This window comes from Pseudopipra pipra, chromosome 2 (genome assembly GCF_036250125.1).
Source record: "Pseudopipra pipra isolate bDixPip1 chromosome 2, bDixPip1.hap1, whole genome shotgun sequence".
Taxonomy (NCBI): Eukaryota; Metazoa; Chordata; class Aves; order Passeriformes; family Pipridae; genus Pseudopipra; species Pseudopipra pipra.
In genome coordinates this window covers 26,469,410-26,485,655 of record NC_087550.1, presented here as the reverse complement: position 1 = coordinate 26,485,655, position 16,246 = coordinate 26,469,410, and the positions used below count along the sequence as shown (strand labels likewise).

The 16,246-nt window shown below is 35.2% G+C and overlaps 1 protein-coding gene across 11 annotated transcripts in view; it reads right to left on the bottom strand.

The window, feature by feature from the left end:
• The window catches only part of STXBP5L (syntaxin binding protein 5L), a 194,221-nt gene that overhangs the window by 122,092 nt on the left and 55,883 nt on the right, over positions 1–16,246 (bottom strand). For all 11 annotated transcript variants that reach the window (XM_064644494.1, XM_064644486.1, XM_064644487.1 and 8 more), the window contains exon 3: positions 1,880–1,961. In XM_064644494.1, coding sequence (XP_064500564.1) covers positions 1,880–1,961 — 82 coding nt within the window. The remainder of the gene's footprint in view (positions 1–1,879; positions 1,962–16,246) is intronic.

The following is a 16,246-nucleotide window of genomic DNA, read 5'->3' as shown; positions in this document are numbered from 1 at the left end:
AAAAAAAAATCTACCATAAATAATAATAAATTTGAATTAATCTGCTAAATCTAAACATATTAAATTTGTACCAGATCAGCCAGAATTAAATTAAAACTCCATCAATTTGAAATTCAAAAACCTTTGTACCAAGGTTATACATGCCAACTCTCATGCATTTCCATGTAAACATAGAGATTAACCAAATGGAGAACAAACAACACTTATTTAAAAAGGTGAGTGTCAAGGATGTAACTAAAGGATATAGGGATTAGTGCACACACATGTACACAAGCAACAGTGCCAAGCACAGTTTAGTAGTCGTATTACAATAATGTGAATATTCAAAACCGGAATTATGAAAAGAAGTGCAAATGAGAAAGTAGGGACAGGTAACGGGGGGAGAGAACCTAGGAAGAACTAAGAGATGTAGACAAAAGGACAAAGTCTTTATCACAGATCAGCAATACTATGAAGACTGTCCCGAAAATGGACATCTTCCAAAGTCCACACCTCTATCTGACTGGGCAGCTTGGAGTAATTTCTGGCTCTCTTTCTCCTCACCATAGTACTCTGATGACCTGTGAAAATGACTGCAGAGGTGTGAAGCTCTGAACTGCTCCTGAAGAGGCTTACTACATTTACACCTCAGATCAAGTCTAATACAGAAGATCTCTTCTTGTGCATTACTGTTGCAGAGAGGAACTAGGTATTGCTCAAACAGAAGGCAATGCTGAGGAAGGGCAAGGATGTAACTGAAAAGCTTAGTTCATACCAGCTATGATGGACTGGTAAACTTCTTTTTTGCATCTTGGATTTCCTTCCTAATCCTAGTAACTTTTATTTTCAACACTGAGCTATGCAAACGAAATTTAGAAAAGTGAGCCTTCTCTAATACAGTGTAATCCATGCTTTAATTCTCATCTCCCAAAGAGTCAGAAAGAATGTCCACCACAGAAATTAAATTAATTCTATGTATTAGGGATTTTGATGGTCACCTAATGAAAACCTGATTCAAACCTTGCCTCTTTTCATCCCTGCATTCCTTTAAAGAATTTCATTGTATTGATTGTTTCTAAAGTTTTAGTCCTCCTTCCTCAGTTTATGTGGTTCAGTTACTTTCTCCAAACAGAGGTAGAAAAAAAATAAATATTTCTCAGGTTTAAAAAACCAGAAAACTAAAACTCTTCTGAGAAGTTCTGAGATCTCCACCTATAGAGAGAGGACTTGAAATTGTCAAAAGTGTTTCCTTATGTCATGGGAGAAAATTAATCAAAACTGAACTATGACTAGATTTGGCCTAGTTATAAGGTCCTAAAGAAAATACCTGATTTTTATGTTCCAGAAAGTCTTCTTGCCTATTACCATCTTCAGAAATCTTCTGCAGAGCAAGCTATAATTTGTCACTGTTTCTTTATGTTGTCTAAACTTGATTTCAACAAACTATTTACAAAGACTAAGCATGATGGTTTGATTGATGATCTCTGCTATTGCTTTTTCTTGCTTCAAGTAATAGCATATCCCCAAGTATTGTGTTTTTAGCCAATAACCATCAATATATTTCCAGAGAAAGATTTAGGTCATTTATTAATTTCCATTTGAAACAAGACTGTGCAGCATATTTAGTAATTTAATTGATTTTACATCTCCCTGCACACATTCACATATTGACTGCCTTTTGTTCAGTGCTTTATACTGATGTATATGAAGGCAATACTTTTCCCTGCATGCAGTCTCATAAATAGTCTTCTAAAAAGCACAGTGAACGTCCTCTGGATGTATGCCACTTACTTGTTGGCACAATTTGTCAATGTGAGAAGTTATATCACTCAATTACAATACATTGATTGACTTATTTAACTAAATTTATACAGAAGAATCTGAGTAAATATGTCCTTACCTCATTGATTAAGAACTGGAGCTGCAGAACTGCAGCACCACTTTCATGTTGGCAATAGCAATCAACACCAGGCCTGCCCAATCTGTTGCCATCAAAGTCAAGGATTCTAACATTCCTGTTATTACCAGAAGTAAAGAGGGAAAAAAAGAACTACCAATTAAACTCCAATTAACCTTTAATTAACCTCAATTCTTCTTGCTTTCTGTAAAACAAAAGAGTTTATGCTGACTTTCCACTATTCTAATTAAAGTACCAACATCATCAGTTTGAAACACGTACAACTGTGAGTGATCTGTTCTTGCTTGTATTTTTTTTGCCTGTGAAATAAAGTGCATGAATTAACACAAAAATTCAGCAGGATGTATCTTAAGTTTATTTTTATACATTATTGGTACATATAACACATGAATGTATCAGATTTTTGTATTTATCAAGACATTACGAATTAATAATTTAGGACTTATGTCAGTAACACTCTTCTACAGCAGGTTTTCTTTTTTAAATCTAAGAAAATGATTTTTAGAGTGAGTCATTTCACACTTTTATAAAAGCTCACATGTTACTATTGGTTTCTGTCTCATCAACAAAACAATGCAGTGCCCAGCAGAGTTCCACAACTCAACCTATGAATTGCATTCCCTAGTCTAATCTCCAGTCTGAGTGAAACCACAGCTACATTGCTTCTGGCGACCCAGCGAGTTCACTTGGAAGCAACACTGACACGCTTGTTGTCCAGATATATCATGAATGTAGCTTTCTGTCTGTTCACTCCAGGTATTTTTTCTCTGCATGCTTGTCATGGCTTGAGATGGCTAAATTGCCATCTCCCTAAGATAATGGTCTTTCCCTTCTGAGTCAGAGAATTTAACAAGAAACTGCTGTTCCAGAATATTATCGAAAAGTAAAGCAAAAGGAGAAATATGAAATACATTATTAACAACCACGTTGCGTGAAACATGTGAAACACCTTCATACATATTAAATCCATTAAGATTATGATCAGAAAAGAGATTTTACAACATCAAGCCTTATCTACTTCTAATATATAATCATATTAGCATATTGTAAAATCCTGAGCAAAAAAGCCAACTGTCCACTTATTTTACCTGCACGTAAATGTCAGATTCTTTACTTCCCCTTTCACAGGAGAAGAGACATGCAGTAAACTGTTCTAATATTGGCCTCAGAGAAGTATAATCCATAAATTAGCAACTTTGAGGTTTAAGAACTTTAAAGTATGAAGTAATTACTTTTCCAGTTGTTAAACAAGCAGTTTAATGGGTACCACTGACCTTGAGGGACATGAGCTCTACTCTTGATTTTGCTAACTGGTCTAGTGGACAACCTTAAGGGAAAAAAAAGTATATTTTCTTTCCTGTACCTTCATTTCCCTATTTGTAAGCTGGAGATAGTGTTTAATAAAACTGGTATCTGTAGATGAAAAGTTGCATATAGAGCATCATAGCTACATTATAGAACAGCAAGGTAGAGGAATAGAGTGAGTAACTCCATGTGCTGCTTGCTCCCAAACTGTAGTCCTGAATACGATCATAACTGATAAAATAATAAAAACCTGCATCATTTAAATAACCTATTTAAAATGGACAATAAAGATGTATTGTAGCCTAAGACACTTTTTTAAGGGTTGATGGTTGATGGTCCATTTTAAATGACTGTTCTGTGGCACTCCATATTCTTCTCAACTACCTGTTGTAACATGAGAGGAAGCACCAAAACCAACCAAGCAAGCAATCAACCCACTGGGGATTTCAAACCAAGTGGAAGTTTCAGTAGGTAAGTGCTTTCCCCTTAACTTGAGTTTAATATTCAGTACAAATACATGGCACTAGTTAGTGCTTGTCCTTAAGGAAAATTACAGTGGCATTGCCCTGACTAAGCATTTCTCACCCTCCAGCATCAGGATCATGCTAAGTTCGTTTTCTAGGAAGCATGCTAACAAAGTAGGTGATTTCACTCAGCATATCCCAAACAAATAAGACATTCTACAAAAATTCACATTTGTATGCATCAGTGTTCACTCTGAAATACTTCACAAATTACCAAAATAAGAGAGAAATTGTGTTGTCTGCTTCAGTCTGGCCAATTGCCCTAAAGTAAGGACTGACCCTTAAATAGCAGCATTATCACTGACTGATGGTGGTTTTCAAACATTCTGAGAGCTGCAGTGAGGTCCTTCCAGTGGAAGGAGCTGAAGAGGTATGAAAACTTGGCACATGTTCTTGGCACTTTAGCTCATCTTCTGCAAATTCTGTGCTTTGTTGCCAAGCATGGAGAAATACAACCTTACCACATCAAATCTTTTCATAACAGTGTATTCTATCAGGACATACAGCAGAAGTAGATACAGTTCAGGCTTTGGACTGAATTTATTCTTTTTACTTTTGCCTTTTCATTTAATGATGACTCTGCTATCAGGGAGAATGGAGTATCTCTGAGGATATTAATAGGGGGGACTAATACATCTGAATACCTCTAAGTAGACACCCTGGGTTCCAAGAATAAAAGTCAGTCACTATCTTCTTTCTCTTATCAGTATGTTGGATCTCCCAGGGGCCTTCCCAGACATGCCAGATTATCCTAATTTACACATAAAAGGGAAAAAGATGAAAACTAAGTCTGGATGTCTGTTGGGATCTAGAGTGAAACAAGTAGAACAAGAATTTTGTGCATCAAGCAGTGAAAGTGTGACAGTAATAACATTTTAACAGAAAAATGTACTTTCTGAAAATAACTTTTAATCCTGGCTTTAAGATCTGTGTGAGAAAAATAGGATTTTTTGCTCTGCATTCACTTGTATGCAACACTTTTTCAAAGAGTATTTCAACATCCTGATATTTCAAATTTAATCACTATCTTGCAAAAAAAAAAATAAATCAATTGTCAAGATGCCTAATTTTAAGTACTTGGATTTAGCTTCCAAGATGCAGACTTCCATGACAACACAACACATTATTAACCAAGAATTTACACTCTCATGTTTTGGGCCATTCCACCACAAGGTGAAGAAAATTTCCATTTCCCAATATTACAACCTCATTCAGATTTTTTCTCAAAATCCTTTTGGTCACTTGTATAAAGATTGGTTAGTATAGATCTGATATTCTCATGTCATATCCATACTCACTGTATCTTGGATGCCTTATGTCAGAGCACATGCAAATATGAACATTTTTAACTGGAAATCAAAGCTGCAAGTGAATAGTTACATACACAGGAGAAGCATCAATGGCCAAAGCTTTTCATAGCATGATCTATGACCACACTTTCCCATAGCACTCAACAGCATTTTTATTCTGTTACTCATTTTTACTGTATGATACAGACAAATCTGATGTGTCTCCTTATTCTCAGAGTTCAGTACTAATGGAATCCAAAGACTTGAAAGTCTTTGTGTGTTCACTGAGAAGCAAAAGTGCAGATACTTCAGAACTGTCTCTGAAGGTGAGATCAGTGTTACTTGCAGCAGATATTTAACTTCTTAGGACCAGAAGGTGCTGAGGTAAAACATATTTTTCTTCATTAAGATAGGTGATTCTTCCACAGCATAAGATTAAATCTTTTTGCAATAACAAGGACTGCAGTCTGATTCATTCCTCTTTGCAAGGACAAGGAAGTGAAGACATGGTATCATAAAGAACCTCCTACCAAGGCATCCCAATGCAGCTAACAGATATTCCCTGTCAAGTAAAAACTCTTAAATTACATATGGCACCTTTTTCAAAATTAAAATTCTTCCATAGAAGAAAATGACACCAAGCTATGTAAATAAGCAGCTCTAACTTTTTTTGAGTACTTAAATAACTTCTTCCATGACTAAAAGCAACCTATGCACAGAAATGAACACTAAAGTAAGGGGTTATAATTACTAAGCAGAAACCATGGTCTCACATCCACTGGTTTATTAAAAGGGACACATAGAAATGGGCAATCTCCATTTATAGCCTCTTCTTTAAAGCATTTGGGAATTGTGGGGTGCTGCAGAAGTAGCATTGCTGCTTGAAGGAGTCCTTGTCATCTGATCTGCACTGACTGGTACATGTTTGAGTAGGACTATGCAGCACCCTAAGAGCAGATGCTTGTGGGCTGGTTACACCATTATATAAACCAACTGTAAAATTGATTTAGTGTGTAACCCGAATATAGGACAGCTTTTTCTTCCAGAAGACTTATTCCACTGTATTGAGTGATTTATCAGTTAAAAAAAGCACCAATGTGTTTATCTAAATAGTCAAGTACTAGAATGAGCAAAGAATTCAACCACACCACTAACCAACCAAACCAACCAAAAGGTGAGTCAGTTGTATCTGTCTCACAGGATGGATTTTGTCAAAAGATAACAATTATAAAAACATCACCCTTAACACCTAGATTCACAGGTCTGAACAAAGTATTCAGTTCCTGGAACATACAGTTTTACAGCTCCCTGCAAGTCTCATACACATTAATTTTCTGTCTACTAAGAACAGTGCATATTCTGGTATAAATAAATGCCACAGTCCTAGGTTTTGTGCTTCAAATGGGATTCAACCATGGTTTTTCTCTCTTTACAGAAGATATTCTATCTTTTTGATTTCTGAAGTATATGGTTCCAGTGTTTTGTTATCCTCACTATTAAGAATGTCATGCTGTATGTAGAATCAAAATATTTAGCTTTCATTTCAAGCTTTTGTATCTCATTATGCCTTTTTATGCTAAATTAAATAACTCTATTAGCAGAACTTTCCTGCTTTGAAAGTCTGAACAAGCTTGTCCATCTTCTGCATAAATAAAAACAAAATACCCTGAGCTCCTCTATTTTCGTGTCACCAGCAATTTGGTTAGCTCTTGAATAGTTCCTATGTGATTTTATACATGATCTAGAATGTGTGCTCAACTTCTTTCAACTATCAAAACCAGAGCTACACATAATCTTGGTTTCTTTATCACAATGTAAAAAGGTATTTGGTGTTTTATTATTTCTTATATCCAATATATTTGTTTAATACATGTATGTGACACCTCTTTGTTACCAAAGCAAATTGGGAAATCATACTGTTTATGATTTTTGAGACTTCTCCATTGCTTTGCAAAAAATAAAAGCCCCCCTACCAACCTTCATTCTGTTAACTTCCTGTAGCTGGGCTCACCAAATTCCTTAAAAAGGACATGTGACCTAATCCTAGCTTTGTGGTCTTCTATATGCTGTAGATTCACTGGGTGCTGCTACATTAAAAAGTAACTCTTAGTGGGTTTTGGTTTAAACATAGAAGGATTTAGTTTTACCATGAGTTCATTTGAACTGTTTTGGCACCAAATAAGTGTGAGATTTTGGTCTACCATGACCTTCGTCTTGATTATTTTTCTTGACATAGATATCTCTGTTTATACATATAAATAATGTAAGAGTTAATCTCAAAGACAGTTAAATATCCATTATGATCTATACTGGCTGAAAAATTTGCTTTTGGTAAGCTTGATTTCTTCCAGGTTAAGGCTTACAGAAAGCTTGTATTTAATGGCAAGTCTATATGTATATAGATTACAGTCAGATAGCTGAATGAATGTTATGAAAAATATGTCTGTTTATTCAAGTCAAATGCAAATTTACATCCACGCTATTCAGATTTTTTTTTATTCCTATGAATTTAGAAGCTATTTTATTTCCCAAAGTATCTGCAGATACCTCATGAATTAGGAAAACTCACAGGACTACATATTTTCATCTCTTCTGAATAAGACTGCCTTTCAAGGTCTTTGTCATTTTTGGAATCATCTGTTCCAGAAACAGAATATAAACACAATCACCATGTGACTGAACTCAATCAACCCTAAACCTGAAGTAGTAAACTGTGAAAAGCAGTTACTCACAGGTAATGACCCTAGCAATGTTTTGCAAATAACATAGAATCATAGCATGGTTTGGTTTGGAAGGGACCTTAAAGATCAGCTAGTTCACATATAGGTGAATAATTTAATATTTCATTTGTGGAATATCAATAATTTTCAATTTTCTTTTGCATATGCACATATATATACACACACAGATATCATAATTAACAGAAACTTTCTAGCTTTAAATTCACCTCCAAAAGAGAACCTATTTAGTTACTAGTCTGCAAAAGCTCCATATTGCCAGGCAGCTACCCTTAAAATCTATATTTTGAGATTGTACTTCATGCAGTAGTGAAAAACAACAGTATAAGGTTGCATTTATAGTGGCTTCCTCTTTTTTCCCAGGTAATCATAAACCTCAGCAAGTTCACTGACACGTGCAGATAATATAAAGAAAGGTAACCAAGAGTGAAAACTGAAATCTATAGAAGTGAATGAAGAGTATAATTGATTATATTCACAGGGGCTAATGTTTCAGAGAAATTTACAAATGCAGACACAAATTCAGCCAAAGGCATGAACAATATGGGAATAGAAGGGGGAAAATATCTGTAAAGTTTGTTTACAAACATATCTGGTAAAAAGCTATGGAGTGAATAAACAGGGACAAAAGAATACTTTTGCCCTAATGCACACTGGAGGATACGGAAAACTAAACAGACACAAATGAGAGGGCTGTGTGTTCTAAACCCAGAAAATCACTAACATAACCAAGATCCTGAGCAACAACATATAGACATATAGATAAAAAAAATGATAACCCAACTCCATTTTATTCAATTTACTGCCTTTTAGGAGGACTATGCAAATCATACCATTTGCTGCCCATCTGTTTTCACTGGGCACAGATGGTAGACTAACACACTCTGCCTTACCTAAGAAACCAAGCAGGTAGCTTTAACTTGGCCATTTTGATTTTTTTTTTTCTCAGCCTTCAGATATTAATATTTAACACAGTATTTTCTCCATGTGTATCTGTACATCCAGAACACACATAACAGACGCAGGTTATCACATGTGCAGTCACTGATGACAAATGCATCCATCTACAATGATTTCATACTAAAATCAACTGCATTTAAAATTTCAGCCTGTGTGTTGTGCTACTATTTGTTTTTCCTGTTTGTACGCTCTACCGTTGAATTTGCTGATAACAGGTTTAGAGAAGGTTTAAGGAAGTTTTGTTTGTGCTCTTCAAGCAAAAATGGAAGACTATCTATACAAACTCTACCTAAGATTAAAACTTTTCTCATATTTTCCTACAGCAGAGATTTTTTTTAAATGGCTGTTGCATTTTTAGCAATTAGTAACAGTGATCACAAGGTACAGATTTTCTGCCAGTTATGAACAACTAGTGACAACAGAAGACAGAGAATGAAAAGTGCCCATATAATAAGTCTTTTTAAAAGGGGTCAAAAGCCCTGTCAAACTAAATGTAACTAAAAATAGAAATACATTTCCTCAAATATTAATTCCTCTTCTAGTTGCTATGGAAAATTATACAAGTAAAATAATACATTAAGCCTTCATCCATATAATGACAAAGCATGGATACACACTGCACTTCCTCTGTTAAACAGAGACAGGACTTAGTCATTACTGGAAATCTTTAAAGCAAGACTGCGTGTTTTCCCAAGTGCTACTTCCACCCCCAACCAGCAAACTAGGAATAAGGGGATGAAGCTCCTGTGGCAAATTATGCAGTCTGTAGGAGATGACAGCAGGTGATTAAATAATTTTCGTTCTTATCTGAAATTGTTTCACTGTTTTGGCTAATACAGATAGAAGGAAGAATGGTGATAGGATAATTAACTGTTGTCCCAGTTACCTCTGGATAATTCTTTATGCCAGGTACTTCACAGCAGTGAGTCCCACACAACTATAGTTCTGTGTTTCATGAGCAATTACAGAGTTTTAAGACAAATGCTGCCTTGCACACTGTTGTGTTACTCCCAATTTAGTCAAAGCAGAAGCAATTAGGAGCACATATATGACTACTTTTCGTGGGGAATTTTGTGCTCAGTCCTGCAATAGGAATGTCCTAGATGTTATTCTTATCAGGTGCTAAGACCCTCCCCAAACCACTTTGTTTAGTCTTATCAACAAATCAACATTGAACTGAAAGAGTGAAAAATTTCTACTGAAACAGTGAGATAATTCTATACTTCTCTGAAAAATTATGAACATCTTAAATGAGACATTCAAAAACCCCTTTAAACAGGAAATAAATGCTTTCTATAATGAACCTCTCTTCTTTCAAAGTTAAATTTGAAATTACCTGCTAAAACAACAACAAAATAGTTCCAGAATTAATTTTAAGAAATTTAGTCCCTGAAAATCTCCAGACTACTAGCTATTAAGACATTTAATAGGCTATGAAACTGAGGGGATCATCCAATAACAGACCATTAGCGGAGCTTGTATTCTTATTCATGTATTTACTGTAGAAACTCAACTTTATAAATAAAATTAAATAATCATTCTGTTATGTTTTCTGATTGTACTGGGACAAGCAGCAAGGTATACTGTGCAAATAGAACCCTGAGTCACTAAAGTGAACTGTTTGATGATGCATTTTCAGTCTTATTCAGTAATACGTCAGAAAATTTCCTTGTATGACATCACAGAACACTCTCTTTTAACTGAGAATTCTAAGTATACTTACTTATACTCTCAGAGAGATACATTATGCAAGGGCACTTTGGTCAGAAAAAAATGACACCAATACACAGGTACTAATGCATTGAGAAAGATGGCACCCGATCTTGACTCGGGCTTTGAAAGTGGTAAGTGGTTCAGAGACTCATTTGCTTGATTGCTTGAATAATTCCATTGTTCCAAGGACTGTGCTCTATAACATCGATATGCCCAAAGAAATACTTTAAAAGACTTTCATTCAAACATTTCTGTGGTTATGCAACCACAAGATAATAGAGATGCTGAGGTCATACACCATGTTCTTTTTAGGCAGAGCAATGCTGTCTAAAATATTAAATAATTTCATTACCTAACAAGAAACTGCTCACAGCTGGCTGATGAGCAATTCCTCAAATTCATCCACTGCATCAGCTCTATTATCATCTGTTTAGTATTGGATGATTCCAGGAGGTCTCTGGTACAACACAGAAAATACTTCACATCCAAAACTTGTTAAATGGAAGTTCAATATGTTAAACCAGGCAGTAATTTCATTCCTACCCCAGAAAAACAAATGACAGTTCTATAAATTTCAGTTAAGCTATATTAATATTCAGCTCTTTTGCCAATCAATATACTTATTTTTAACTCTTAATAAAGAGAGATGTTAGTCTAGAATTTCATTTGTTAAGAAGGAATGGCTGTGTAAAACACACAGGAACACATGCTATCAATAGAAGCCAAAACTGGCAATGAAGCTATTCCAGTCAGAATAAATAAGATTAAAAAAATTTAAGAATTTAATTGAAATAAATTTAATTTAGCATTTGACAAATTTTCAATGAATCATTGAATCATTTATTCTTTGGTTTAATTCAATGTAATTGACACTATATATGTGCCTATATTGAAAGGGATTCCAAGTATCAGTCAACATCAAATAGTTTTATCTTCTACTATTGTAAAACATATTTTTTTAAGAAAAGTTTTCAGCAACAAATTACATAGAAGAGACACTTTTTTTTCTAATGCAAGATACAGGTTAAATGGTATCTACATTTATCAGTTTTATAACCCCCCTGAGCCACATAATTATTCTATTAGATTTTGAAATAAAGTACAACATAGACCACAGTTAATCAGCCCTTCCATTCAATATACATAAAACGAGTAACCAGCAGCTGGTTAAAATGTATTTCAAGAAGCCTTCTAAGTGTAAATGGGTATGAACTATGATTTTGCCACTTTGAACAGACACTTGTAGATTGTGTTATACAAACCATGTTCATGTTTGATGTCAGCTGTAATATGCATTTATGTTTTATTTGAATTAAAATTTATAATCGCGTTAGTTAACATGGGTTAAAACATGAGTAAAGGTTTGAAAGCATGGTTGGTGAATACTGAATAACTTCCAAGGAGCATTTGAATTTTAAGAAAAGACTGACTACTTTTGGGAATAAAAGAGGACACAGCAGAAATCTCTCAGGATCCCAGTTTTTCCATGGCAATTACTGAAAGTCTGCATGTTTTAGTGAAGCAGGTCACTGTTCCAGAACTTACCATACTAATACGGTATTATTTCAGAATAACCCAATTCTTGTTGGACAAGAATCAAAAGGGATCAAAACTACTCGTACATTTCCTTGGCAATTCAAATTAAAAAGACTAAGAGCTCTGCCTCCCTTCAAGGGATTATTCTTTGCAGAATTTGAGAGAACTGAAACACTGCCACGGTTGAAGTGTATCTATCATTACGAGGCTCTGCAAGGTAATTGACACTGAGATGGTGCTAGTGGGGGTGGTTGATTCCAGTAATCCAAATCCTTCTCTACAGAATGAAGAGACTCAGCAGAGACTGTTGAGGCTGGATGACTATCAGTTCAGTTCTGCTTTACCTTTGCTATAATCTCAGGCAAGATCTACTGGTTTTGTTATCTATGTCAGGAAGCAGATCTGCAGTAACAGCTGCGGATCCAGCACAGCACAATATCACACACTACCAGGGCCCTGGTCTCTACTCAAGACAATGACAAAAATGCCTTAAGCTCAATCTAATTTGTGTTTCTGCAGTGTGATGTGAGGGAGGAAGCCTGCAGGGAAACAAACTGGGTAGAGGAAGCAAGATACAGTGTAGCCCATCCATACTGCCTTCTGGAAAAGTCCCCATAATAATTTTAATTATTAAGCCAGGTTTCATCTAGGGAGAGACAGCTTTTACAGCCTAAACAGAACCCTGAGAGGAATCTATCATACATGTAGCATGAGCAAAAGAAAAGACAAACCTGGAGCAAAACAAGAAGAAATCCAACTTCACATACACACATCAATTGCATCGGCTTCTCCCCACACTGATTTTCAGAAGCTAGAGGTATTATTCATACAGCCATTCTGAAATTTTAGTATATAAACTGTAGGTAGGATAAGAAAGGGAAACCACTGACTAGATAAAGTCTTTGACTCTCACTGATGTGAAAGTCAGAACAGAAATCTTCTTAGAGAGGTTAAACATGGAGGTGGTTAGTTTTCATTCTGTTAAACCCTTACAAACACTACCAAACATTCGGTAACATAAAAGCTATATCTATTCTATTCCATCCCACAAACAATCACAAAAATCACCTTTCTGTAATCCTATATTGTCTGCAAGACTTAAAAAGCAGATTAAAGATCACCTCTGTATGGGCACTGTTCCTGTGGCTCTACATGGTTTTTTTACTAATGCAAATTTACTAATCTAAATGGGAAAAAAAAGTTTCTTTTCCCAAGTCCTGTTCTTCCCAATTCAGCATAAAAACTAATATTTAGATTAATTAAAGGTAGCTAAAAGAATATAAATACAAAGGTTGATATGGAGCAAAGTCTAGGGAGAGAGATTTATCTCTGTTTCACTTCAATGCACATAAACATCACATTGCTTGGGATATCTGTCTCTGAATAAAACAGAGAGATACTGAATTTGGAAACTGGACTGTCCACTGCCAGTTGTCGCCCCCCACCCTGTGGCTTAATTTATCAAAACAAGCAGGATTTTTTCAATACTTGAAACTCAAGAGTCTATTAACTTTCCAAATGAATATATATTTATTAAAAAAGGCTTTGTGGAAAAGGACCCACTATATTTGCTAAATCAGCTCAAAAAAATCAGAATTGAAAAGAGAAGTGGACACACACACAAACACATTGGAATGGAGAGAAATATTTGAAAGAGAGGCAGTAAATATGAAGATAGCAAGGAAAGGATATAATAGATTAGTGCTTGCAAGAGGCAGAAACATTATATCATTCCTGTCAGAAAGTCAGTGAATCAGCATAGGACAATCAAAACTTTGTAATGCAAAAAGTATATAAAAAGTAAGGAATGGCAGCGAAACAAAGTTTACTTCCACTCCAAAGTGGGAAAAAACTGAACCAAAACAAAAACCCTAAACAAAAATAAAATCCCCAATTTTCTTCAACACGAACTTGTCATGTTTGATTTTCGTACTTTGGAAGGACCCCAGACTTTTAAAGAGTAGGCAAACAGATTTAAATTTTAGGTTTGCACAAGGAAATGCCAGTATCTCTATAGATAAAGCAGGAGATTTATGAGGTCTTCTGAGAATACTGATGTATTAGAACAAGCATTGACACGATGTACACACAGCTACTGAGAATGTTTGGAGCTTTCTTGTGCAAATTTGCTGATGTATCTCTCTTAAATATGAGATATAATCACATCCTAATATGTGATAAAAATGTAAGGTCATAGCTTGGATAAAGTTACACAGTCTGCATGTTTTACATCATAACACTAATTTTTCAGAATGAAAAATTGATTAGTAAGTAAATGCAAAGAGAAGAAATGCCTCTAAAACAGAGTCAGTTTGATGCCAAACTGACCATGTTTAAAGGCAAATGTTTATTCTTGCTGAGTGCGCCTGCTCCTCTCTGCTAGACAGGTATCAGAACTTGAAACTGATAGGTATCTACAACAACTACTTTCTTGCAAGCTAAGCTGTGATTATGTAGAATCTGTCTATTCAATATCTATACACATTTTCCCACGAGAACATGCAAAACACAAAGTAAGTCCTCTACTGTTGCACCCCACAGTGAAACTTTCTTTTCTAGATATTTGCCAACGAGTTCAGCTCTATACACATAGAAGTTGTTAATTTCTAAACCAGACCTTTGCTATGCAACTCAGTGTCCCATTTTCCTTGTGGCTTGATTTAAATTTTGTCTGGTTTAAAACAGTCAACTTTTGAGAGGGAACTCTAGCTCCACCTTATCGATAAACATTTCCCATGTTGATCCTGCCAAGAATGAGAGAACTGTAAATTTACCACACCAAAGGTTTTTCTGGGACTAAGATCTGCATTTCTCTGATTACAAAGAGTTATGGTTGCTCAACATGATATCTGTGAGTCCATAACAAAATCATGACTTTTTTTTTAAAAACTAAGGCATGCATACGAAAGCAGATTTTAAAACCAAATCACAAAGACATTTATATTTCCCACAGCCTATTTTAATCTTTAGCATTCATATTCACTGCACACTAATCATCTGTCAGACATTATTAATGGTACTGTAAAACGATAGTGATAGTATAAAATTTTAAGTTGTCCCTCTGATATTAATAAAGAATAAATTCAACAATATTTATCAAATAGCAATAAAATTATCTGAATGTTTTATCTACCTAATAACTCAAATATATACTATAGGTTTCACACATTTTTATTTTGAAAACCAGTAACACTAAAGTCAACACATTAAAGACAATAGAAAAGGTTATGTACCAGCTTTAGGAGGATTAATTTTTGCACTGACAATCCACATCACATTAGAATCAAGGTTACAAGTCAAACTATTATTTTCCTTTACTACCTCATGACAGTAAATACTTGTCATTTTCTTTCATTTCCTCCAAATTACATATCTGCAATGAGAGTACTTACAGTCTACCTGCTACTTCAATCACTTCTGCAATGATATTGTTTCATCTGGAAAGTATAAGCACTTCTTCTGTTCACTGAATATATACACATTATTTCTCTTCTCTATTTGTTTCTTAATAAATGGGATCCTGAAATAAAATGAGGTAAGAAACTAATTTACAATGCTAAATTTGATATTTCCTCTATCCTGGATATTCTGCCCCATCATTGCTATAGCCTACAGTGGCTGGAAGAGGAAAACAGCTTTTTTGATACCTAGAGGTTCAGGGGAAAGGTTTTTTGTTGTTGTTGCTATTCCTCCTAGTTTTGGGAAGAGACTGTTTTTAAGTAGTACAGGTAATACCTCAAGTTTCTGTCAACTTCAAGATATTTATGCTTGTGGATGACCAATTATGCATTCCTGCTTTACCTAACAGGGTCCAGAACAATGACAACAGCTTTAATGCGCTCTACTGTGATGTTTTTAAGACCCTGTTTTCTGTAACAAACCTTATCTTTGGATATAAAATCCTCAGATACTGGCCATATTTGCCCCACAGTGATATCCCCACCACTGACAGTGATATCCCCAGCAACACTGTTACTCTAGCACAAGGCAAATACCACAGCTGGACCCTGGTTTCACTGCTCTGCCGCCTGCTGAAGAGAAGAAATACTTCGAATGAAGAAAATGGGAAAGAGCAAAGCGACCATAATTGTTGACTAGCAAAGGCCTGGTAGAAATACAGGTGGAAAAGCATAAATCAGGGCAGCTTCTTCATTGTTTTAAGCCTTGTTTGAGTTAAATACCACAAATTCTGAGCTCTGCACTAAGGCATATTGCATATCAAAGTGTCCTGCATTAATTTAGGTATGTTTTGACATTTTTTTGCAAGACAGATTATGAAACCTG